Source organism: Hylaeus volcanicus, chromosome 1 (assembly GCF_026283585.1).
Source record: "Hylaeus volcanicus isolate JK05 chromosome 1, UHH_iyHylVolc1.0_haploid, whole genome shotgun sequence".
Taxonomy (NCBI): Eukaryota; Metazoa; Arthropoda; class Insecta; order Hymenoptera; family Colletidae; genus Hylaeus; species Hylaeus volcanicus.
This window is the reverse complement of record NC_071976.1, coordinates 25,292,654-25,314,165: the sequence shown is the minus strand read 5'-3', so window position 1 is coordinate 25,314,165 and position 21,512 is coordinate 25,292,654. Positions and strand designations below refer to the sequence as shown.

Here is a 21,512-nt window from a genome sequence, read left to right as displayed (position 1 = left end):
ACTTGTATAACAATAACTTTCAACTTTTAACGTTTTGTTATAACAGTAAGAAAATATAAATTCAATATTATCGATAAGACTTCGTATCATGTTTATGAGTTACAACATATTCTGTAGAACGATTACAATATTTATTAAATACAATCATATCGTACTTAATTATTTCAGATGAAATTTCGTAGGAAATTTAAAGAACTACGGAGATTCGAATTTGACAAAGCAGCCGCTTTATTCTGCTTTATTCATTGATCTATAGAAGACATCCTTTATTAATACATTCACAGTCCGTGACCTGTATTGTATAGGGTTCATAGCGTTGTCCTATTAGATATGCCATTGAATGATCGAACAGTGAACGTCGTTACAATATTTTGTTTAGTTTACATAGGACATGTTTTGCTCACGAGTAGTGATAAGCATGCCTGATATACTGAAGATAATAAATTGTACAATCTATTTATTTTTCTTCATAATAAAATGAATATGTATTATACCATTGATCACGTGTGTACATATTACATATACAGGGTGTCCCAAAAGTCGGGGAGGAGCCGGAAATGGGTGGTAGCTGAGACGATTCTGAACAACAATTTCCTTTGCAAAAATGTCGGATGGGGCTTCGTTAACGAGATATTAAGAGAAAACCCCGACCAATCAGAGCGCGCGTAGACCGTTCGAGCGGCCGCGGTAGCGAAGGCTACGCGTTAGGCGGCAGCGTCAATGTCCTACGATGCACGACGAGTCACTTGTTCGCGTACAAGCGCGGCCGTCAGCGCGTAGCCTTCGCTACCGCGGCCGCTCGAACGGTCTACGCGCGCTCTGATTGGTCGGGGTTTTCTCTTAATATCTCCTTAACGAAGCCCCATCCGACATTTTTGCAAAGGAAATTGTTGTTCAGAATCGTCTCAGCTACCCCCCGTTTCCGGCTCCTCCCCGACTTTTGGGACACCCTGTATATGTATATATGTATGCAATGTAACTGCACATAGATAGCAACAATATTTTGTACCGTATGAGTTAGTACATTAACATTGTACATTAACATTAATGTACTACATATGATAAGAATTTATGATGTATAAACAGAAAACAATATTTTTACATATTCTAAAAAACTAAAACTTGAAAAAGTTTATGGTAATCGTTTAATTTTAGTATACACGAATAATTAATGTAAAATTGACGAAACATTGGCCCGTCTATTTTTTTTATACAAAAATCTACGAAATACTTACAATAAGCATTATTGTTATTTTCCACTCGTTTCGTGATTAGATACCTACCTAAGGTCATATTAGTTTTTGATCGTTGACAGAAACAGTTTTCTTCTGCTCTATGTAACCTACATAATCGACCACCTGATTCGCAATTACGTGTATAATAATTTCAAACAATATTTTGTTATAATATTGTTCATAAATTTTCGTGTCTACTTATCAGTGAGTTTAATAATATAGTATGATAGTTTATATTTTATGTGTTTGTCGTGTGAACTCGTATAATCAATTTCGATAAATTGAAAATTGTACTAAACATTTACAATTAATCGCTATTGAATTAGCTAATCATATTTGTTTCGACATTTTTTAGGTCATATTTATATTGATATATAGTAGATATTTATATATTTTACGATCATTGTTCCATTGTCCGTTTAGGTTATGGCATAAGACCAAATTGTAAGACAATTATAAATTAGCAAATCAAATACAAATATTCAACACTTATCCATATAATAATTAGTAGTGTACAAAATCAGAAGAATTAATAAGTGTACTCATAAGAGAACTCATAAAAGCACAGTATATTTTCTTAAATGCAATTAATAAATCATATGAAATTTGCTTAGTACCCTAACTTTTTTATAAACATATTATCTTAACATACCATTACAATTAATTTTGTTTAAAGTGTCAACAATGAGAAGCCAGTATGACAAGTTGTCGTGGAAAGGTAAGTGTAAATAATTTCTTGTAATATTCTAAGAACATATAAACTAATTTCGATAATGAAATTTAAAATTGAATATTTCAATGTTTTCATGGATTTTTAATGTGTAGAAGTACGAGAGTTGTTTAGAATATGGAGAGAGGACAGTGAACGCAGAAGTAAAGATGTAGTAATTTTGTGGAAAAATATATTGGCACCAAAAATCGATCAACTTGGAAATGAAAGTATGATATAATGATTTTTTTATGAAAATTATTTTTATTAAAATACTGACATTAACCATCTTTATAATAATTCTTTATGTAATTTTTGTATAGAGTATCTGATCTTGGAACAAGTTTGTCTAGCAGCATTGGATTGTTATGACCTTTCGTTAGCAGAATATTGCATTAAAATATTAACAACAGAATTTCGTAGAAGTCTAAGAGTTCATAAATATCATGCCATGCAAATGGAAGCTATGAAATTGTAATGTTCATTTATTTAAAATATTATCAGAAAAGTTTCATTTAAAATGTTATTGTTTGTTATATTATAGTGTTACTATGTATGTCTGTACTATCTAACAAAAATAAAATTCATTTATAGATATGATGAAGCTCTAGAAGTATTGGAGTTTATTATAAAAAGAGATGAAACTAATGCAGCACCAAGGAAGCGACGAATAGCTATATTAAAAGCAAAAGGTCGAACATCAGAAGCTATTAAAGAGCTTACAGAATATTTGAAGAAGTCAGTACTTGAATAAAATTTTATTGATAATTTAGAACTGTAATATATTGTGTTAATTATTTCTTACAGATTTATGAGTGATCAAGAAGCATGGCACGAGTTGTGCGATTTGTATTTGCAAGAACAAGAATACTCTAAAGCAGCATTTTGTATGGAAGAACTTATATTGCATAATCCACACAGTCACTTAATTTATCAAAGATATGCAGAAATAAAATATTCCCAAGTATTGGATATTGCGTTTAATTTTATTTATCTCAATTTCGTTGAATGTATAAATAAATAATCACTTACTTTCAGGGTGGATTCGACAATATGGAATTAGCCAAAGCATACTTTTGTCAGGCTGCAAAGTTAAATCCAAATAATATCAGAGCTCTCTATGGTCTCTTATTGGTAAGGATAATATTTATGTACATAACCATTTATAATTAATTATTTATGATCATTTTATTTTCAGGCATCAAACAATATTGCTACATCGCCTAAATGCCCTTCATCTAAAAAGAAAGACGCAATAAAATTAAGTGAATGGGCAGCTAATCAAATAGAAAAGCAGTATCAATCAAAAGTTTCAGACGAAAATGTTAAAACAGTAGAAGGATTACTAGGACAATTGCAACTTGACGTTTAGATATGCAAATTTATATGTATGTATGTGTTTAAATATTGTAACATATGTAAATGTACTATTCATTCCTAACGATTTATACACAAATGCAATCTATTATAATTAATTCAGAAATATTTACACAATCATCCTCCACGGATACAGCGCTTATACAAATATGATATTTGCTATGGAAAATGCAGCAAAACATAATTCATTAGTTACATAATTTATAAAATTTAATTAGAAAACACAATTCACTAGAATAAAAATGTCAGAATATAGTAAATAAAAGTTTCTAACTTTATAACAGTTATAATTCGACGGAAGAATTAATATTTATTTCAATTCGAATATGTCTCCTTGTTATTGAATATATTACACATTCCTATACATCTTGCGTATTTCTCTGAATTGCATATACGATGACAAACGGTAATAATTTAGCAAAAATGATATTCTCAACTATTAAATTTGGTGAAAACAATAAACATTTATTACACATAAAATAATTACAGAGTCATCTATGTGAATTTTCTTTATTATTTCGTTCCCAAAGCTCTCTGTTTTTTGCTTTCTCTCCTGCTTTCTTTAATCGTTTTTCTTTTCGGCTTTCGTTTCGTAATGCAAAATATTGTTCTCGAAAATCGGTTAAATTTGAAGAAATTGTTTCATCAGATTCCTGAAAGAAGAAAATGTTAATAAATATACACAAACATTTTGTGAATCATATTTTCATAATAATAATTGTTCATTCGTACCTTTGGATTTTTTATTTTTCTATAAGTTAATAATCTGCGACTAGTATAATTACTAAGTACTTGCTCTGAATTAGCTATGAGTTCTAAACATGTATGTGTTGGTAATTGGAGGTCTGAATACTGATCTCTGAAATAATATTGATTAGTATTGCATGCATTTAAAAACTGATAAATACTATTAGTATACTTTACCTAAACAAAGGAAACCAACACACTAATCTTCCATTTGTTTTAAGATGTTTAGCAGAGAAACTTAATAGATCTCTATAGATCTCAGGTAAACCATAGCCAACTTTAGAAGGTATGTGAGAAGATGCTTGATGTTCTTCTATCACTGGATTTGATTTAGTTGTACCTATCTTTTCTGTTGCTTCTCTTATGCCATAAGGAGCTGTAAGAAATAGAAATCGAAGTAATAAATAATCAAACTAATTGTACGAAATATGTATCAATAAGATGAGATCATACTTACGGTCGGTAATTATAGCATCTACATACATATCTGATCGCCATAAAGGAACAGAAAAATCTGATACAACTACATCAATATAATAAGAACTTTTGCCATACTGACTCATATTCGCAGCAATACTTTCATCATCTTCCCTAATCTAATAATTATTTCAATAAAAATCGCGTAACAAGGTCAGGAGTGAATAAATTATTACCTTTTGCGTTATTCGCGTAGGTCGTGTACGTCCATGAAGCATTAAAAAGTCTATATCTGTTCCTAATGTGTATCCTCCAAAATGAGATGCAGCAACTAGTAAAGATCCAGTGCCAACAAAAGGATCAAGAACAATATCCCCTTTTTGAACTTGAGCCTGATTTGCCATTATTAATGACAATTGAGGATCCATAGACGTATTACCTATAAATTTTCTGGTTTTCAATGATAATTTCTGAATTAAATCTCTTTGCCCACTTGTAATCTAAAAGTATACAAATATTTGAAGCATAATATAGACATAAAGGAGTGGTATAATAGTATACAATATAAAGTTGGTTACCCATCGACCAAAAAAGAGTTCATAAGGTGTATTAGGAATGTTATTAGGATCCAATCCATAAAATTCTATGTAACAGAAAGTTGTGTCAGGATTATTTAATTTCACTGGTCCTTCCAGGGGTAAGTAACTGAAAGACTTCAATAAAATATTAAACTTTCCATAAAATTTACTGTAATATATTAAATATTATTAATATCCCAACTAATAATTCGGCTAACTGGGCACAAATAATTGTTTCACAATAAATAAAATTGTATGTACAACATCTATACAATGTAATAAACAAGAACTTTTTCCCAATTTGCATACTTACTTCAATTTTCTTTACTTTTTCACTCTGTGAAAAATGTTTACAAAATGTTTCAACTTTTACTTTAAACGATTTCTGTGGCCCTCCATATTTCTTAATTTCTGCAATTGGATAATTTTTCAACTTGTTGTGCAAATCATCATACTTTTTGCTATTAGCCCATAGTTCCATACAAAACCGTACACAGACAGCTCTGCTTGATATTTTAAGTGCCACTGCCTCTGAAGGCAAATTAACAATCCAATAAGGCTGAAATGAAAACTAAATAAATATAATAAAATAAATCAAATACTAAATATATAAACTATCTTGAATAATAATTTTTATTAAAGACTTTACCAAAACATATACATCTCAATATTTAAACATACTAATATAACAACAGTTTATATTTGATTATTTTATTCTTTAAATTACTATATTCGAAAATATTAAAATAATTTGACTTTCTTACACGGTCATTCCAGTTTGGATGGGGACGGGCATTTATATTAAACATAGAAAGAATAGATTCCATTTCCTAAACAAAAAAGTTGGAATGCGATAACGAACGTTTCATACAATAAAAATCAAATAAACAATAACACTCACATGTGCACGAAAATTAACGTGCTCGTGGGCGAACCAAAAAAGATACTTGATCCATTGATTGTTCATTGTTACTGTTTATTATTTATTCTTGCTAATTCAACAGAGTAGTATTATTCAAGCGATGGGTTAATAATATCGTTGAAATTATAATTTAATACAAAAGTACTAATTCAAAACAGTTTTGTGTATGCCGACATAAAATTAACATCGGCATGGTTTACAACATTCACATTCCTAGTACGAGCTTGTAAAATTCATACAAATAGGATTTAGATTGCTGAATTGTATTACAAATTATTATGTATAGACTGAGTTGCATTATAAATCATCATATGTACATATCTATGTAAATACAAAGGTTACAATACATTAAATATCAAAAGGCTTACAATCAACAATGCAAACCAATGTGACCAACACTGACCACTGTTATTCACACACCGACAGCACGTTACGATACGCATGCTTATTGGAAGCCATAGATAAATAAACTATAGTGAGCCACTTATTATTGGAAAATTATACCATTACACCATTATCTTCGCAGCGTACGAAATTGAAAATGTTAATCAATACATTATCAAATGAACACTTTCTAGCATCGATCAATGAGATATTGATCAAATTGTAATACTAATAGCAACAATTCAAATATAGTGCATTAAAAGCTGTTGGAATGTTGCACAAGTAAAATTACAAAATATTGAAAGAAAGTGTAGGTATTCTAATGTTAAAAATGAAAAAAAAAGAACGACTCGATCGAATGTACTATACACGAAGTGAGAAATATACGAATAACGAAAATGTATCGATTAATAAAATACATGTAATTACAGATTACAATGTTAAATTTCGTGAAACAATAAATGATTAGATAGAAGAAAGCAACGAAAAAAATATAGGATGTGCGAAAAGGATTTGCAAAAAGATAGCAACGTGAACAAATAAGATGTAAAGAAATGTGGTTCCAAGAATAAGATTAACGATAAAATAACGATAGCAGGTCGTTAATTCTGCAAACGCGGGATCGCGAAATAATTTAAAGGGGTCGGTAAAGAAGAAAACGTTGATTTCGTAATCGACAGGATCTGGAGGATCGTGTCTAATGGGATAGTATCCGAGGGGGCGCCATATTCGTAGCGAGACTTCTTGTTGTTCTCATTCTAAGGTGGAATACCACTCGTCACTGTTTTCTGTTGTGTTTTTAGGCTGGGAATCAGACGAAAAACATGCCGTTTCGATAATCGAATGAGAAACAAAAGACTCTTAGGGGAGAGTTGTAGTATTCAGGTTCGAGGAAGGTGCCGTATTACGGGGGTGTGTGAATGGTGCAGGTGTAATTTAATAAGAGCAGGGGAGGCTGGCGATTTAATAGGATATTGATTTGTCCGCGACTGCCTTGCTGGCTCCATCGCACACACGAACCAGGTAGCCATGAACGTCGATATTTTTGGGGCACTGGCTGGTGCAATGTGTTGGCCGTACATATGCCGTGCTCTAACGTGCTTGCTGGCCTGATAGGGCCCGAAATGCAAACAGCCACTGGCGATATGTATTAACGGTACGAGAGCGAATTACGGGTCACTACGACGACTACTACCAAGTACGATTATAACGACCATCACGACGGCGACCACGACGGTGACGATAACCACGACGGCGGCGGCGACGACAACGCCGACGACGACGGCGAAAACGGTGACGACCACGACCACGACCACGACTGATACGGTGACGGTGACGGGAAAAACGACAGCAACGGCAGTAACGTCAAAGACGTGTTCCTTGGACAAAAAGAAAGTGGTATTGTTGCTGCACCCTGTATATTTTACAGAGAGCTTTATTACATTGGCATAATTAATATAATAATGCATAATTAAGATATCCGAGACAGAATGGATCTTACAAATAATGGAGCATCAGGGGGTGCAGTGGCTTGTCCAGTATGTACCCTCTATTTACGGGAGGGTATCAGCTTACAAAGACATTTGGACACTCATCCGAAAGAACAAGTCATTGAAGCTCTTATCAAAGCCAGTAGCAATTCACCTTTACCTTCGCAACAAGCACAGTTGTTACCATCCGTGTCACCGACATCTCCATCTGTACAATCGCCGCAGAGTACACCACCAGTCGCGCAAAATGCTCATCTGCCAACTCAATCTCCATATCCTATAGGACCTATCTTTGAGTGTCCACCGATTGGAACAATGATGCCGCCTCAGTTTGCTTCGTTTAGCTATCAACAATTTGTAAATAATGGCACTATGATGATACCACAGTACGCGATGGCTCCACAGAGTAATCAAATGATGCAGATGCTGTATAATCCGTATGGTATGTACCAGCAGCAACAAATACCAACTGTTCAGATGATCTCACCGGTGACAGCCATACCTAATACAGCTAGAGTTAGGCCAGTGATGACTGTGGCTAGCGAAACAAATAGTAGGACTGCCATTGCTGTATCTGTAAATAATTCCGAGCCAAAACAAATCTTACCTGAAATTTTACCAGAACCAGATCAAGAATCTAAAGAAGTGTTACCAGATATCAATCTTCCAGTCTCTCCCCCGTCATTAAACGAACATAATTCTATACAGCGAAACGAAAGCGATACTAGTACAATTGAAATAGAACATGAAGAACAGGAATCCCATAACTTGGGTTGCGAAAATCAGCATGCCATTCAAAGTGATTTCGATAGCATTCCAAGAACATTGTCAGTCACTTGTAATGTTATTACTGCAGAAGATAAAGTTGAGAGTGTACTGCCGGATATCGACAACGGTGAATCGTCGGATATTGTTACTGCAGACGTGCAGTGTAAAACAATTCATTACGAATCGTCGAATATACAAGAATATGTGCATAGATATAAAAATGAAGATGATGCTAATAAAGTTCCAATGCCTGAAGTATCTTCTATGATGACAGATAATGAGACAGTAGAATCAACTATTGAAAAAGTTCCTCACAGAGAAGAATTAAATGCAAATGAAGGCACCTCACCTCAAATGCCTCTAGAGAGCACAGTAAAAGAATCACCTCAACCTGAAGTAGAACAATTAGAACGTCTTTTAATCACTATTATGGAATCTGAGTTTAATAATGAAGCACATAAAGAGCCTGATGCTGAAGATGATCAAAGAAGAAATGAAGAAACAAAACAAAGTTCTGTAGAAAGAGCAGAGAGTGTCATTCATGAAATATCAAGCAGCAATTCCTGTGAACATGAGAGCAGTTGTAAATCTGATGTAGAGATGATAGCTAATGAAAGTTCAGAAATTGTTATAGATAAAGAAGAAATCACGACTTCTTGTCTTTTATACCATTATAAAAATAGTTTATCTGCACCTCCATCACCTGTTATTGTAAAAAGAGCCTATAGAACTTACACTAGTCGTTCTGAATTTGGTTCTAATGAAAATTTCAATTCTTACCCAGGTGATTTTTATTCAAATACATTGCAAGATGAAGATGATGATGAAGACGAAAAACAAGAAATAGAAGACAATGAAGATGAAAAAAATGAAACAGAAGATAACTTTGATGAAGCTGATATGGACATAGAAGAAATACCTAGCCCTCATACACCTTTTGTTAAATATGGGGAGAGTGGAGAATATATTAGATCGCATACTCCATTATCTGTATGCAGTGGTATCTCTGTGCTAAGAGTTAGAAAGGATCTCAGTAAACCATGCTCACCTGCTTCTGTACATTCGTTTTGTCATATGGATACCAATGGTTTAAGTAATGATGAAGAAAGTAACACAGGAATGGATGCATCATTGGAAAAAGATCCTATCGATTGTTCTTTGATCGAACGAGACGTGAAAACAGATGGATCGGAGATTTCTGTATGTGAAAATATTATTGAGAGTAAAATGGAAGGGAATTCAGCATATCAATCTGTAATCACCGAGCACGTGAGCTCATTTCCTACAATTCACTCGCAACAATCGTCGTTGGTACACGATCCATATACTAGTACACCAAATAAAAATCATAATCTCGTAAATCTGTCAGAATCTATTGATGTTGCAAGTAGTTCTGACTCAAAGAGTTTCCATTCTTCTAAATCAATTATACAAAAGCAGTCGATGGAACTCCTTAGTTTAAACGAAGACGCCCATGCAGGTCCAATGAACGTTTTCGAATTTGATGGGCTTCAAATCTTAGTTCCTAGTACATTTATAAGCGACTCGTCGCAAAAAGCTGTCAGTGCAACCAGTCAACAGTCAATGGCAAGTAGCGAAGGTGGAGTAGGTATAGATGAAGAGGTCAAAAGCATTAACATGAGGGCTGATGAAACTATGCCACCTAGAGGTGAATTATCGGAACAAGAAAGCAATGGATGTACAGAACAATCTGCTTGGCAGGTGTGTACATAATTTGTCTTTATGAGCACTGTAATATCCATTTTTAATACAGACAAAAAGGAATACAATATATCGAAATTTGAGAGTTCTTCTAGTCTATCTAATCATGTACTATTACAGTATATTTCATAGAATAAGTAAGTCAATGTATGTAAGTTTTTGAAACAATACAAGATTTCTTTCTTTGTTGCATGGCATAGATAAAGACATAAAAGTTTCGATATAACATCTATTCAATAAAATATACATATTTTTCTTATTAAATATTTGATATAAAGATTTGTCAGCTGGAAATCTTGCTTTAATCATACAATAATTTAAAATCTTCAATTCAAAAATTATTTACTGGCATTATATGCGAATTCTATGCTTATACGTTGTGTTTTTTTATATTTAGCTGTATGCTGGTCAGGAGTCATCACGCATGTCGACCTCTTACGACTTGATGGCACGTGAAAGTTGGGAAGAATCGGAAGGATCGGACAATGAAATCAGCGGTCCTCTATTAGATAGCAGATCTTTAGCTACACATTTTACATCAAGTTTATTCCTAGATCGAGATAGAAAAACTCCAACAAAAAGAACATTCAAGTGTTATCATTGTCCAGAAATATTCGATTGTCCAAAAGAACGCAGAGTACATAGTACTACGACGCACAAAGAAGCTGGACCGAGTAGTAGTAGAGATCCTATAGATCAACCCGAGGTAAAGGATATCAAGTTACTGGATGGCCGCATGAACGCGTTCGAGGATATTTTTGTACCAGGTTTACATGTGCAACAAGTTTATCATCAGCAGCCACTATTACATCAACTTCAACCGCCACAGTCGTCAGAGTTAACTGCAAAAGTAGAACCTGATCAGAAAATCGAGACTTTAGTAATACCATCTAACATCGAGGTGATCTGCACTTTGTGCAATCAACGATTTAATAGTGAAAAATCATTGCAGTTACATCATACAAGAGTACATATTTCAGAAACAAAACGAATTCGCGAGAGTACCAAGTGCCAGATATGCCACGAAGAATTTCCTTCGGTTCTATTGTTTAACGCCCATCTAAAAGTACACCCGTTAGAATGTGGCCAATGTGGGAAGTATTTTTATAGAAAACAAAATTTCAAATTACACATGAAACGTCATTTAGGAATTAAACCATTTCCATGTACTGTTTGTGACAAAGCATTTTTAACAAAACAGAAGTTGGACGAGCATACTAACGGTCACACTGGAAATGCACCTGTTAAGTGTAATCTGTGTAATGAAACGTTTCGTAGATATTCAAACCTGACTCAGCACAAAAATAGACATCATCTAAATATAAAAAAGAAATTAAAAGATTTCATATGTCACTGCGGCGAGGTTTTTCATACAAAGAAGAAATTAGCATGGCATAAAGAAACACACGACGAAAAGCCCAAAGCGTGTACATATTGTAACGAAAGATTCATTCACATGGCCAGTCTGACCCGGCACATGCGCCGCGCTCACAACAGAAGATTTGTTCCGGATGCTCAGAGGGAGAGCGAAAATGTTGAGTGCCCCATATGTAAGTGTATTTATTTGCGATCTTCCTTAGCAGTTCATATGCGAGTTCACAATGGTGAGAGACCATATGAATGTCAAGTTTGCTCTAAGGCGTTTAGTACTAAGTGGAACTTACAATTGCACAAATGGACTCACGCTGCCCGTAGCACCAAACCTTACAAGTGTAATCAGTGTAGTGCCGCATTTTACCGGCACAGCGACTATACGGCTCATATGAATTCTCATAGAAACGTGCGTCCTTATACGTGTAACTATTGCGGAGCGCAGTTCATACGAAAGTATAATTGTTTAAGGCATGTCAAAGAGCACGAAGAGAACAAAGCATACACATGCGATGTTTGCAATAAAACTTTTCATAGATCGTATTATCTGAAAGAACACTTGCGAGTCCATTCAGGCGCTAGACCGTACACATGTCATATTTGTGGAAAGTCTAGCGGTACGAAATCTAATCATAATAAACATGTTAGAATTCATCATGCGCGGGAACCTGTAAATACCGAAAATTAAAGAACGAACGAGAATTTCGATCCATTTTAGTCAATATCGATACTTTTAAAGTAGCGTCTTATAATATTTTATCTTACCATTTTACTACTTTCTTCACTTGTTCGGCTGAAGATAGTAATCGTTTTTAGCACAAAACAAAAAGTTACGAAATAAATAAATTAATTTACCGTAAATGTAGACGTATTACATTTTTTAAGATTCTCGTTCGTTTTTCTGTTCTTTATTATTTACTAGATATTTTAAAATAGACATTTTAAACTTGAGTTCGCGGCTAGTATAACTGGCTATATTATCCATTACGTAAAAGTTTAATTTGTCTTATATGGAAAAAAAGACGATTTTACGTTGTGTGCTGTGTTGTACACTGTACATTACAATTCGTAAATTTTCGTCATATAGTCTGTTAAAATACAATGACTCGAGACTGTAACTACTTAAGATAATAAGAAATTTTTAATAATATTAACTGATACATGTTGTCTGGAGATCTGAGTAACTTCCATAAAGGAAGGCTATACGATGAGATGCTTTTGCCAACTTACACTAATTAACTATTAGGTAATAATAATTAACTGATCAATATTATGGAATCATTAAGCACTTTTTATGTGTTGAATCGCTGTATGAAAATTTTTTTACAATGACTATTTTACACAAGGCATGCATATTGCAGTTTTATGCATTGGGATCGAATGTAAGGGGGATCGTATATGTTTGCGTTCAATCTACAACGCATTGTAAAGAACCCTATCGATAATTTAGCGGTATTGATTATCACAAGGTAGTTACGGATCTTAGTTATTATTCTTCTATATTTATATATTTTGCAAAATATAATGACTTTTATTGCTAATTGTAATTCCAAGACTGATCGATGTTGGTTTTTCGTATTGCTCTCCAATCCAATTTTAATGTACGTATCATGTATTTAAATGAACTCGTACGTATGCAATTTTAAAAAAAATTCGTATTTATCAAAATATTATTTGTGCTATGACAAATATCTTAACAGTTGACTGTTTTATATTTAAATGTTTGCGATAATTTGTTGTTACTGAATTTTACGAGAGCAATATGAATGGAGGGAGCGCTAAACAATTATACGTATTCAGATTTTGTTGTATCGTATTGAGGATGCGTTGTTATAAAGTGGTTTTCATAAATAATACAAACTATGAATCTATACAATCTATGCATAAAACTTTGTGAACGATTGAACTATTTTTACATTATACATTGAGTTTTCCTTTGTTAATAGTTATCTAACAAATTTTATGATTCGTAATGTACGGCTGTTTGTTTTTATTTTTTTTTTTTTTTTAGGTCAATGGAAACTATACGTTTCGTTGTAATTGTGTATAACAACTTTCGCTATTGTCAGCTGTTAATCAAAGCTTATTTATATGCATGACCAACATCGATGTCCAAATGTGCAATCGTTTAGTTAAAACACGTGCATCCCCAGTGAATGCAATTGTAGATAATGTAAATATGTATATCAGTTTTATTTTATAACAGGGCCAATGAATTGTGTTGGCAATTAATAATTGTCTAAAAACGACCTGTACTCGTATGAGGATAAAAATAGGATAATTATTACTATAAAAAGAAACTATAAATCAGCAACATGTGTATACCTTAATAAAAATTATGTATTGAGGTACTTTTTTAAATAAGTTTTTCTTTGCATTTTTCTTTGCAAGTACCGTTACTATATTTGACCCCGTATTTCTAAATTCATCATGTAACAAAATATTTTACATAAAAACAATAAAGTGATTATGAAAGGTGTGAAAGTATGTACATATAAACGAGCTAAAGTTTTTAAAAGCTTTCAAATTTTTAGTTACTCCAAATGAAAGGAACTCCATTCATTATGAAATGAATAAAAATATCTATAATTTATAAGGTACACGTACGTCATCGGATAATGCATAAACATTATATGTTTTTTTATTATAAAAAAAGATGGGAAAAAGTAGCTCTTTTTGTAAGTAAAAGAAATTTATTTAAATTCAAGTACACATTTACATTACATAGTTATTCAATGAACGGAATCGAATTATGTACGTACTATTCTGTATTTTCGACTTATCGCGATAACCTGTCTAAGAATTTTATTATATATGTTTCGAAACAAAATTTGTCAATATTTATAAGATGAAATGTAAAACTTATTTCAAATAATTGTTTTCGCAACAGAGTTACTAGTTTTTATCTAAAACATCGTACAATCACTATTGGTACAGGTTAATTAAACATACCTTGTTTAGGTTTTATTCAAATACCAGTTTCGTGAAAAATGAAAAACACAAACCTATCTTTAATTTATTTATTTTTTAGTATAAAAAAGAAAAATTCGAAATGTTTATTTCACAATGTTTATACACGCATATGCGATAGACCGCAATTTATATGTAATATGTACCGTTTCATATATTATTTTTGTTCTTAGATACAGTAAACATTAAAAAATTGTCCTCGCATACTGCTCAATTATAAAAACTTTACAAAATAAAAAGATTCTTTAGACCTTGAATTTCTTAGTCAAAACATTTTTCTGGTCTGTATATTATTGATTTTTACTTTTTTTTTTGTTGCTTCGTTTCAAATTCAATCATATAAAAGTAGAAACCAGCAAGTTAACCTTAAAATTTTTCTTTGTAAATTGCTTGCGGGCGATCTCGACAGGAACTTTCAATTTTAACAAAAATAATACCATGAAACATACGAATCAACGTAATTTCTAGACAAGACATAAATTGTAATTGTTACATAGAATATTGGTGACATCAACGTTTTTTACGAGACTTTAAAGGACCAGTATTTTTTTTAGCAGTACCAGATGTCTCTGGGATCAGTATACGACCTGATGCAATTTCTTCCCTCAGCTCCGACTTTTCGACTTTCTGTTGAGCATCAAGATAGAACATTAAATCCTGAATCTGTTCTTTTAGATCCGCGACTTCTGCTTTCTTTGCGCTTTGACATTCAGTCATTTCATCTTGCAGTGTTTTATATTTGTCTTGCCAAGTGGCTTGATTTAACTCTAACGCCTTCCTTAATTCTTTTTCTTCGGTTAATTCCGTTTGAACCGCCATTAATTTATTACTAACTTGTTGCAGTCGTTTATCTACGCTCTGCTTTTCGCGACTTAGAGTTGCTAACTCTTCCTGAGATACACATAAACAAAATTAATTGTCTATAAAACTATTCCAACTATTATTTTAAAATATATAGTTACCTTCACTTTAGCATTTTCTTCTGATACCTGACCTAATTTTTCTCTAAGTTCCGTATTTTGTAAAACAGAGTGTTGCTCTAATCTTCCCAATCTCTCTTCGAAATACTGTCTTTGAGTTTCTAATTGTGATGTGAGAAGGTAAGTGAACTCCAACTGTACTGAATCTACTTTCTCTTCCATTGCAGTACCTTCAGCCTTGGTCGCTGTAGGGCCACCTTCAACCATTTTGCCATCTTTGTTTTGTAATAATCTATGAACGAAATTATCTCCTACATAATCCCAGACTCTATTTTGGCCTAATTGCATGGCATAACAGTGGTGCGTCTCACGATAATGCTGGAAAGCGTGACCTTGATGATACCGTGAGCAACCTATATGTCCACATATTAAGCAGATCCACAGAGCATCATTGCTTTCTCCACTATCTAAAAAAATATGTTTAAGTTATTATTTTTCGTTTTCTCTTTCTACTTAAACAGTAAGTAAAAGACATTAAATTTTGTACATACTGCACTCCATACAGTAGCTATCTGCAAGCGATTCTGGTGTTTGAGCATATCTACAAACTGGACAAGAGGTATCTCCCCACTTGGCTAAGCAACTTGCATGAAATGTGTGGTTGCATAGAATTGTTAAAATTCCATCAACACTCTCGTCCATTCTTTCTAAACAAACTGGACAAAGTGGTAATTCTGTGTGGCCAGACAAAGGGATAGCATTATATGTTACTTCTACACTATACACAAACACCATATGACAGATAACATCTGGCTCAAAAGAATTATATGGAGTGCCATTAAAAGAACCATAAAATTCTGTTGTTGCATTCTGGAATATTATGTGATTTTAAATATATGTTTACTTTTCACTGCTACATTGCAATACAATTCAGTGAAGAGTTAAAATATTAGAACAAATTTATTTAATAATATTTACTGCAGATTTAAAGGTAATCAATGCCATGTATTGATTAGGACTACCATCTCTAAGTATCCTAAAATGCCTAACATCTTGGTGGCAAGGGGCTGTAAACCTTAAAAGGTCATGACAGGTCATTGTAGCTGGGACTGCAAGAATGCAGATAGTTTGGGTACGCTCTGCTGCATGACGTATGTCTGTTAATTTGCTAAAAAGTAATTAATCTTGTCACATATTTTTATAGATGTCTATTGCAATCATGTAAAGAGAATCCAAACTAAAAATTTTGATAATACAATCACAAAAAACTATGCATACTTTTCTTTGTATAAATGTATAATTCCCTTGGTCACTTCAACAAATGGGTTTCCAGAGATAAAACTGATTTGATCACAGGCACATGCACTTGCACCAGCAACCTCTGAATTATCATAAGTAGCTTCTTCTGAATTAGCTCTAGAGGTAGAGCCAGATATGCTAGTTCCCTGAGAAGCATGAGATAGATCTGGCTTCTCAGTAAAACTCGTGCAGTTCTCTGTATTTATCTTTGTTGGTTCTCTGCGACCCCTCATCTTGGCAGTCATTGTGCCTGGATTACGAAATCCACTGTGAATTAATCGCGATGCAAGCAAGGTTTGATCTTCTTTGCACTTCTGACAATTTTATTAGCAAGTATCATGTATAGAATAGTTAGAAATAATGTATTTCTCAGAAATGAAATTTCTGAATAATATTACATAATAAGTTCACAATATAAGAATATGGAATAAAAGTAAACTTAATAATCTAAACATTTAATTAAAATTAGAAGAGCAATAATAATTGCAATATGACACGACACAAAAAACCAAGGTAAGTATCAGATAAAATTTATTTTTGTGTGTGTGTGTTTCTTTATAGATAGCATTACGTGATCTCACAAAAAAAGAGCGATTTCACAGTAACAATAACACTGTTATGACACGAAATATAACCTCCAAAGAAATTGTAAACAAAAACATCGATCGAAATGGTTCGTTATAAAAACAAGGCAGACTGTAAGATAAAAACTGGAACGAAAATAGAAAGTTATCGTTGTCCAGTGGAGAATTCAAAAAATTGTTTACCATTCGATTTTTCAGAATCCTCGTCAATAACCTCGACGCGAATAACGCAGAGAGACACCGAAAAAGGAGAGGAACTCATCCCATGAAATAATACTTATCGCGCATTATTACAAACAAATTTTTCATTGTGCTCATTATTGTTAAGTACTTGTTAGCACTTTAAGCGACCCCCATGATCAACTGACAAGAACCTTGCGAAACGTCGCACTTCTGATTAACCAGGTTAAATTTATCTTTCACTCGATGCTTTCCATTTTCTCCAATTATTACTAATAAACTGTAAACTGTTTACATTCTGATCACAGTAAGTTTACAAACACACCGAATTGTCACGGTCGCGATGACATTCTCTTTCACAATCAATTCTAAAGATGTTTTGATTCCAAATTCCTCAGTTTGGGTGCATCCAGATAGGCCATTAATGGACCAATAAATAGTATCGGCTCCTAGCAGTCAAAAGGACGAACTAATTTTGGAACATTCCAAATTAAAACACCCAAGTTTGTAATGTTTGTTCGTTTGTTATTCATAAAAATGATAAATTTGACATATTTACACTATATTGTTGTGATATAAAGCAATGAATCGTACTAATTATATATTTTTAAAAAATAAAAAATGATTAATTAAAAAGTATCGGTGGCGCCATCGGTGGGAAAACGTCCAAGTTTGTAGTGAAAATAGTTCCTGCTGTTTCTGCTAGATGGCGCCATCGATATCGTTTAGACAATTATTCCTTATTTTTAATAAATACATCATTAATACGATTCTTTGCTTTATATCACTACAATATAGTGTTACTATATCTACTTTATCATTGTAATGAATACTTATTTAATTTAGCAATAATTATCGACCCCAGGCGCTAGTTGCGCCATCTAGCAGAAACAGAGGGAACTATTTTCACTTTAAACTTGGATGTTTTCCCATCGATGGCGCCACTGATACATTTTAATTAATCATTTTGTATTTTTTAAAAATACATAATTAATACGATTCTTTGCTTTATATCACTGCAGTATAGTGTACATATGTCAAATTTATCATTTTTATAAATAACAAATAATCAAACATTACAAATTTTAGTGGTGACCGCGGGCATTTTTTAAACTTACTACGATATTGAACCATGATGAAAAGCGTCTTAGACTACTAGCGTAACAACCGCAGCAGAGACGACAGCAGCGCTGCAGTGGACAGCGTGATAGCGGAGCAACCATATTGCCATACAAATCATCAAGATTTCACAGCAACGAAGCTCATCAAGTTTTTTGAAGCGAAGAAGCAATATTTTCTCACGATTCTTTTTCTAAAATATTCTTTATATCACTCCGCATTCCACTCTAACGCCCGATTTTGCAATTTCACCTTTAAAATATGATAAAAATATGTTTCTAAGGAACAAATTTTTTTCTTGCAAATTTTCGAAACAAACTCTTGATAGGTCGATAGATTTACTTCCCCTGATTACGAAATGCATAATCATTATGTGTTTGTTTTCGTTATTGTGGATAAAAAACGCGAAAAACTGTTTCGTAGTTCACCTATTCTCCGTTGCTCTTCGTTGGTGGCGCTAGTTTAGCTCCTGCGCAGCCTTAATTTGAAATGTTCCAAAATTAGTTCCTCCTTTTGACCGCGAGATGGCGATACCAATTCTTTGTCCATTAACGGCGGCCTTTCTGAATGCACCCTTTATATTGAATATTGTAAATTTAGAAACTTCCACGTTCAAAAGCTACTGGTATCACTCCATCTAATAATAATCGTTATTACTAAACATGTAATGTAAGAGGCCTCCCTTTTTTAACAAATTTTAACACATACAAGTTGTATACTTTAACGTGGCATCTGGAATACCACTGTTTCTTTCAAAGTTACCAGGAAAAAGAAGATATCAGGAAAATTTCTGATAAAATTAGGAAATTAACACATGTGTTTTTGAAACGAATTGCCTTGGACTTCTTAGTATTATATTTCCGAAAGAAACGGAGATAATTTAGAGACTCACGTCGAAAGAAAACGTTTTATATGAACGAACTAACTTTTATTACTCCTCGCTTAGAAAGAAAACATTGCAAACTTGTTTTACGAAGCGCCAGAAATTTTATTAAATTGTTACAGATATATACCAAAATTTTCCCAGTTATATTTCGTAAATCATTAGTGACGTGTTACATGTCTTCAACAGTCCTTAATATCTATTGAAAGCCCTTGAATTTTTCAATATATTTAAAGAAACGGTCGAACGAAAATGCGATTAAATTGCATTTAAAGACATGACATCGTTTCCACAAACAGAAAAGTGCTCAGAACGAACTTGATACAGTTTCACTGGAATTGCGAATCGTTGGATGTTACATAGTTCGTGAAAATATAATTACATCGATTAATTAGCAAAATCACGTCAATGTGTAATAAGTTGAAACTTAGAAAGATAACTTTTGATGCTCGGGCATGTCGCTAATGGAACGTTTCAACAATACAAAGAATTTAATTTTCGTTTGAGATCTGCTTTAAATGTTTCAATGAATATCAGATGCAATCCAATTATTCACATCGTGTAGGTACTTTTCGTTTGTTCCCGTGTTTAATGTTTCATAGAAAAGAACTGAACGATGCAGACTTTCTGGATTAATTTTACACTAATTTTCATTCCAGGGAGAAAAAATAATTACGAAACAGCGTCTTGATTTCGAGAGTAACCCTATTAAGCGTAAATCGAATCACTGCTTGATTTAGAAGACGGTTTCCTGTTACTCTTCTCTGTGTGTGTGTTTTTCTTCCATTTTTATGTATTTTATTTTCGCAGTCACAACCCAAAGTAGTGTAGCTCAAGCATTCAATAGAAAATATAAAACATTTTACGAATACGTCGAAACCTTAATCGCCAGCTATAGTTATTTTCAACCTTCTTCGTCGCGACGTAAAATGTAGTATGTACGACAAATGTGATGCACATTCAGGTTTAAACAAAGATAGAAATTGTTATCACTTGTTTCACATGAACTAATCGTACGGTTCCCTTTTTTTTCTTCACAGCAAATTGTATGTCGTAGATCCACGCTATACATGTCACAAACCTTGATGGTGAAGTATACATATACAGTGAGTAAATTTAATGTTCGGGTAAATCGCAATTTTTACTTCGTTGTAAGTAACTAAGATATGCATTATATTAAAACGTTGACGTCTAGTTGACAAAAGTATAAAATTTGATTATTTAATTCACAGTGTTTCTTATAAAATGATTCTCAAAGAAACCAATGTTTCATTGTTTTGGTAAATGAACACTATTTTGATATCTACTCTTTCAGAAATAATTTCTTTTTAGACATCGAAGCACATTGCAGATAATTTAAAAAAAAAAAAAATGTTCTAGTACAATATTACCCCATTCTTTTTTTAATCGTTCTTTCGGTTTTCAAACAAAGTAGAAATTGTTAAAGTTACTCACTGTACATAAATGTCGTTAAGAAATGATTTCTTAAGCATTATTCTCGTAATTTTTGTGCCATTTCCTAACTACAAGATTTTCGTACGCTTAAAATTAATTCACGCGTTAAATGGTCGATACAACATTGCACGGTTCGCGCGAAATTCTAAGATGAAGAAACATAATCCAAGATTGCTTGCGATTCGTAGAGTATACCTTTCTACATGATGCAATTTTCGTCGTATTTAAATGGTCATGCGTCCTATGTGTATCTGTGTGTACTTAAATATATATACATATATTTATATACATATCTATATATATGTATATATATTATATATCTGTATATGTATATATATATATATATATTATACATATTATATATATAACATATTATATGTAT

The 21,512-nt window shown here is 32.9% G+C and overlaps 4 protein-coding genes across 8 annotated transcripts; 2 read left to right on the top strand and 2 right to left on the bottom strand.

The window, feature by feature from the left end:
- Positions 1 to 1,122: 1,122 nt before the first annotated feature.
- On the top strand, positions 1,123 to 3,612 carry LOC128872231 (ER membrane protein complex subunit 2-like). Of its 3 annotated transcripts, XM_054114704.1 has the most exons (9): positions 1,257 to 1,439; positions 1,912 to 1,953; positions 2,061 to 2,174; positions 2,268 to 2,418; positions 2,539 to 2,682; positions 2,752 to 2,908; positions 2,983 to 3,078; positions 3,143 to 3,332; positions 3,425 to 3,612. In XM_054114704.1, coding segments are annotated over exons 1-8 (879 nt in total). In that variant the 5' UTR covers positions 1,257 to 1,438; the 3' UTR covers positions 3,317 to 3,332; positions 3,425 to 3,612. The 3 variants fall into 3 exon arrangements, with proteins under 3 accessions (XP_053970689.1, XP_053970679.1, XP_053970673.1); XM_054114714.1 differs by lacking the exon at positions 1,257 to 1,439 and adding an exon at positions 1,123 to 1,137 and having other exon boundaries at positions 3,143 to 3,612; XM_054114698.1 differs by having other exon boundaries at positions 1,260 to 1,439; positions 3,143 to 3,612.
- A 157-nt stretch (positions 3,613 to 3,769) lies between these two features.
- On the bottom strand, positions 3,770 to 6,394 carry LOC128872224 (tRNA (guanine(10)-N2)-methyltransferase homolog). The gene is made up of 9 exons (XM_054114685.1): positions 5,965 to 6,394; positions 5,828 to 5,893; positions 5,377 to 5,622; positions 5,064 to 5,198; positions 4,722 to 4,985; positions 4,526 to 4,664; positions 4,246 to 4,444; positions 4,054 to 4,180; positions 3,770 to 3,974 (listed from the first exon to the last, which is right to left on the bottom strand). The coding sequence occupies exons 1-9, from the start codon at positions 6,028 to 6,030 to the stop codon at positions 3,813 to 3,815; spliced, it is 1,404 nt and encodes a 467-aa protein (XP_053970660.1). The 5' UTR covers positions 6,031 to 6,394; the 3' UTR covers positions 3,770 to 3,812.
- Positions 6,395 to 7,844: 1,450 nt separating this feature from the next.
- LOC128872198 (uncharacterized) lies at positions 7,845 to 15,111 on the top strand. The gene is made up of 2 exons (XM_054114646.1): positions 7,845 to 10,349; positions 10,747 to 15,111. The coding sequence occupies exons 1-2, from the start codon at positions 7,860 to 7,862 to the stop codon at positions 12,406 to 12,408; spliced, it is 4,152 nt and encodes a 1,383-aa protein (XP_053970621.1). The 5' UTR covers positions 7,845 to 7,859; the 3' UTR covers positions 12,409 to 15,111.
- On the bottom strand, positions 14,394 to 18,115 carry LOC128872204 (BRCA1-associated protein). 3 transcript variants are annotated; one of them, XM_054114665.1, is made up of 6 exons: positions 17,677 to 18,115; positions 16,889 to 17,176; positions 16,589 to 16,778; positions 16,162 to 16,480; positions 15,653 to 16,077; positions 14,394 to 15,581 (listed from the first exon to the last, which is right to left on the bottom strand). In XM_054114665.1, the coding sequence occupies exons 2-6, from the start codon at positions 17,152 to 17,154 to the stop codon at positions 15,201 to 15,203; spliced, it is 1,581 nt and encodes a 526-aa protein (XP_053970640.1). In that variant the 5' UTR covers positions 17,155 to 17,176; positions 17,677 to 18,115; the 3' UTR covers positions 14,394 to 15,200. The 3 variants fall into 3 exon arrangements, with proteins under 3 accessions (XP_053970640.1, XP_053970634.1, XP_053970649.1); XM_054114659.1 differs by having other exon boundaries at positions 16,889 to 17,159; positions 17,677 to 18,114; XM_054114674.1 differs by having other exon boundaries at positions 16,889 to 17,159; positions 17,999 to 18,023.
- Positions 18,116 to 21,512: the final 3,397 nt, after the last annotated feature.

Coding starts and splice junctions, on each gene's coding strand:
- LOC128872231 (XM_054114704.1), top strand. Junction 2,175..2,267: donor CGATCAACTTGGAAATGAAA/GTATGATATAAT, acceptor ATTTTTGTATAG/AGTATCTGATCTTGGAACAA. Junction 2,683..2,751: donor CTTACAGAATATTTGAAGAA/GTCAGTACTTGA, acceptor TATTTCTTACAG/ATTTATGAGTGATCAAGAAG.
- LOC128872198 (XM_054114646.1), top strand. CDS start 7,860: ATGGATCTTACAAATAATGGAGCATCAGGGGGTGCAGTGGCTTGTCCA. Junction 10,350..10,746: donor CAGAACAATCTGCTTGGCAG/GTGTGTACATAA, acceptor TTTTATATTTAG/CTGTATGCTGGTCAGGAGTC.
- LOC128872224 (XM_054114685.1), bottom strand. CDS start 6,030: ATGAACAATCAATGGATCAAGTATCTTTTTTGGTTCGCCCACGAGCAC. Junction 4,665..4,721: donor CTACGCGAATAACGCAAAAG/GTAATAATTTAT, acceptor AATAATTATTAG/ATTAGGGAAGATGATGAAAG. Junction 4,181..4,245: donor TGTTGGTTTCCTTTGTTTAG/GTAAAGTATACT, acceptor ATATTATTTCAG/AGATCAGTATTCAGACCTCC.
- LOC128872204 (XM_054114659.1), bottom strand. CDS start 17,755: ATGAGTTCCTCTCCTTTTTCGGTGTCTCTCTGCGTTATTCGCGTCGAG. Junction 16,779..16,888: donor ATACATTTATACAAAGAAAA/GTATGCATAGTT, acceptor ATTACTTTTTAG/CAAATTAACAGACATACGTC. Junction 15,582..15,652: donor AAGAAAATGCTAAAGTGAAG/GTAACTATATAT, acceptor TGTGTATCTCAG/GAAGAGTTAGCAACTCTAAG.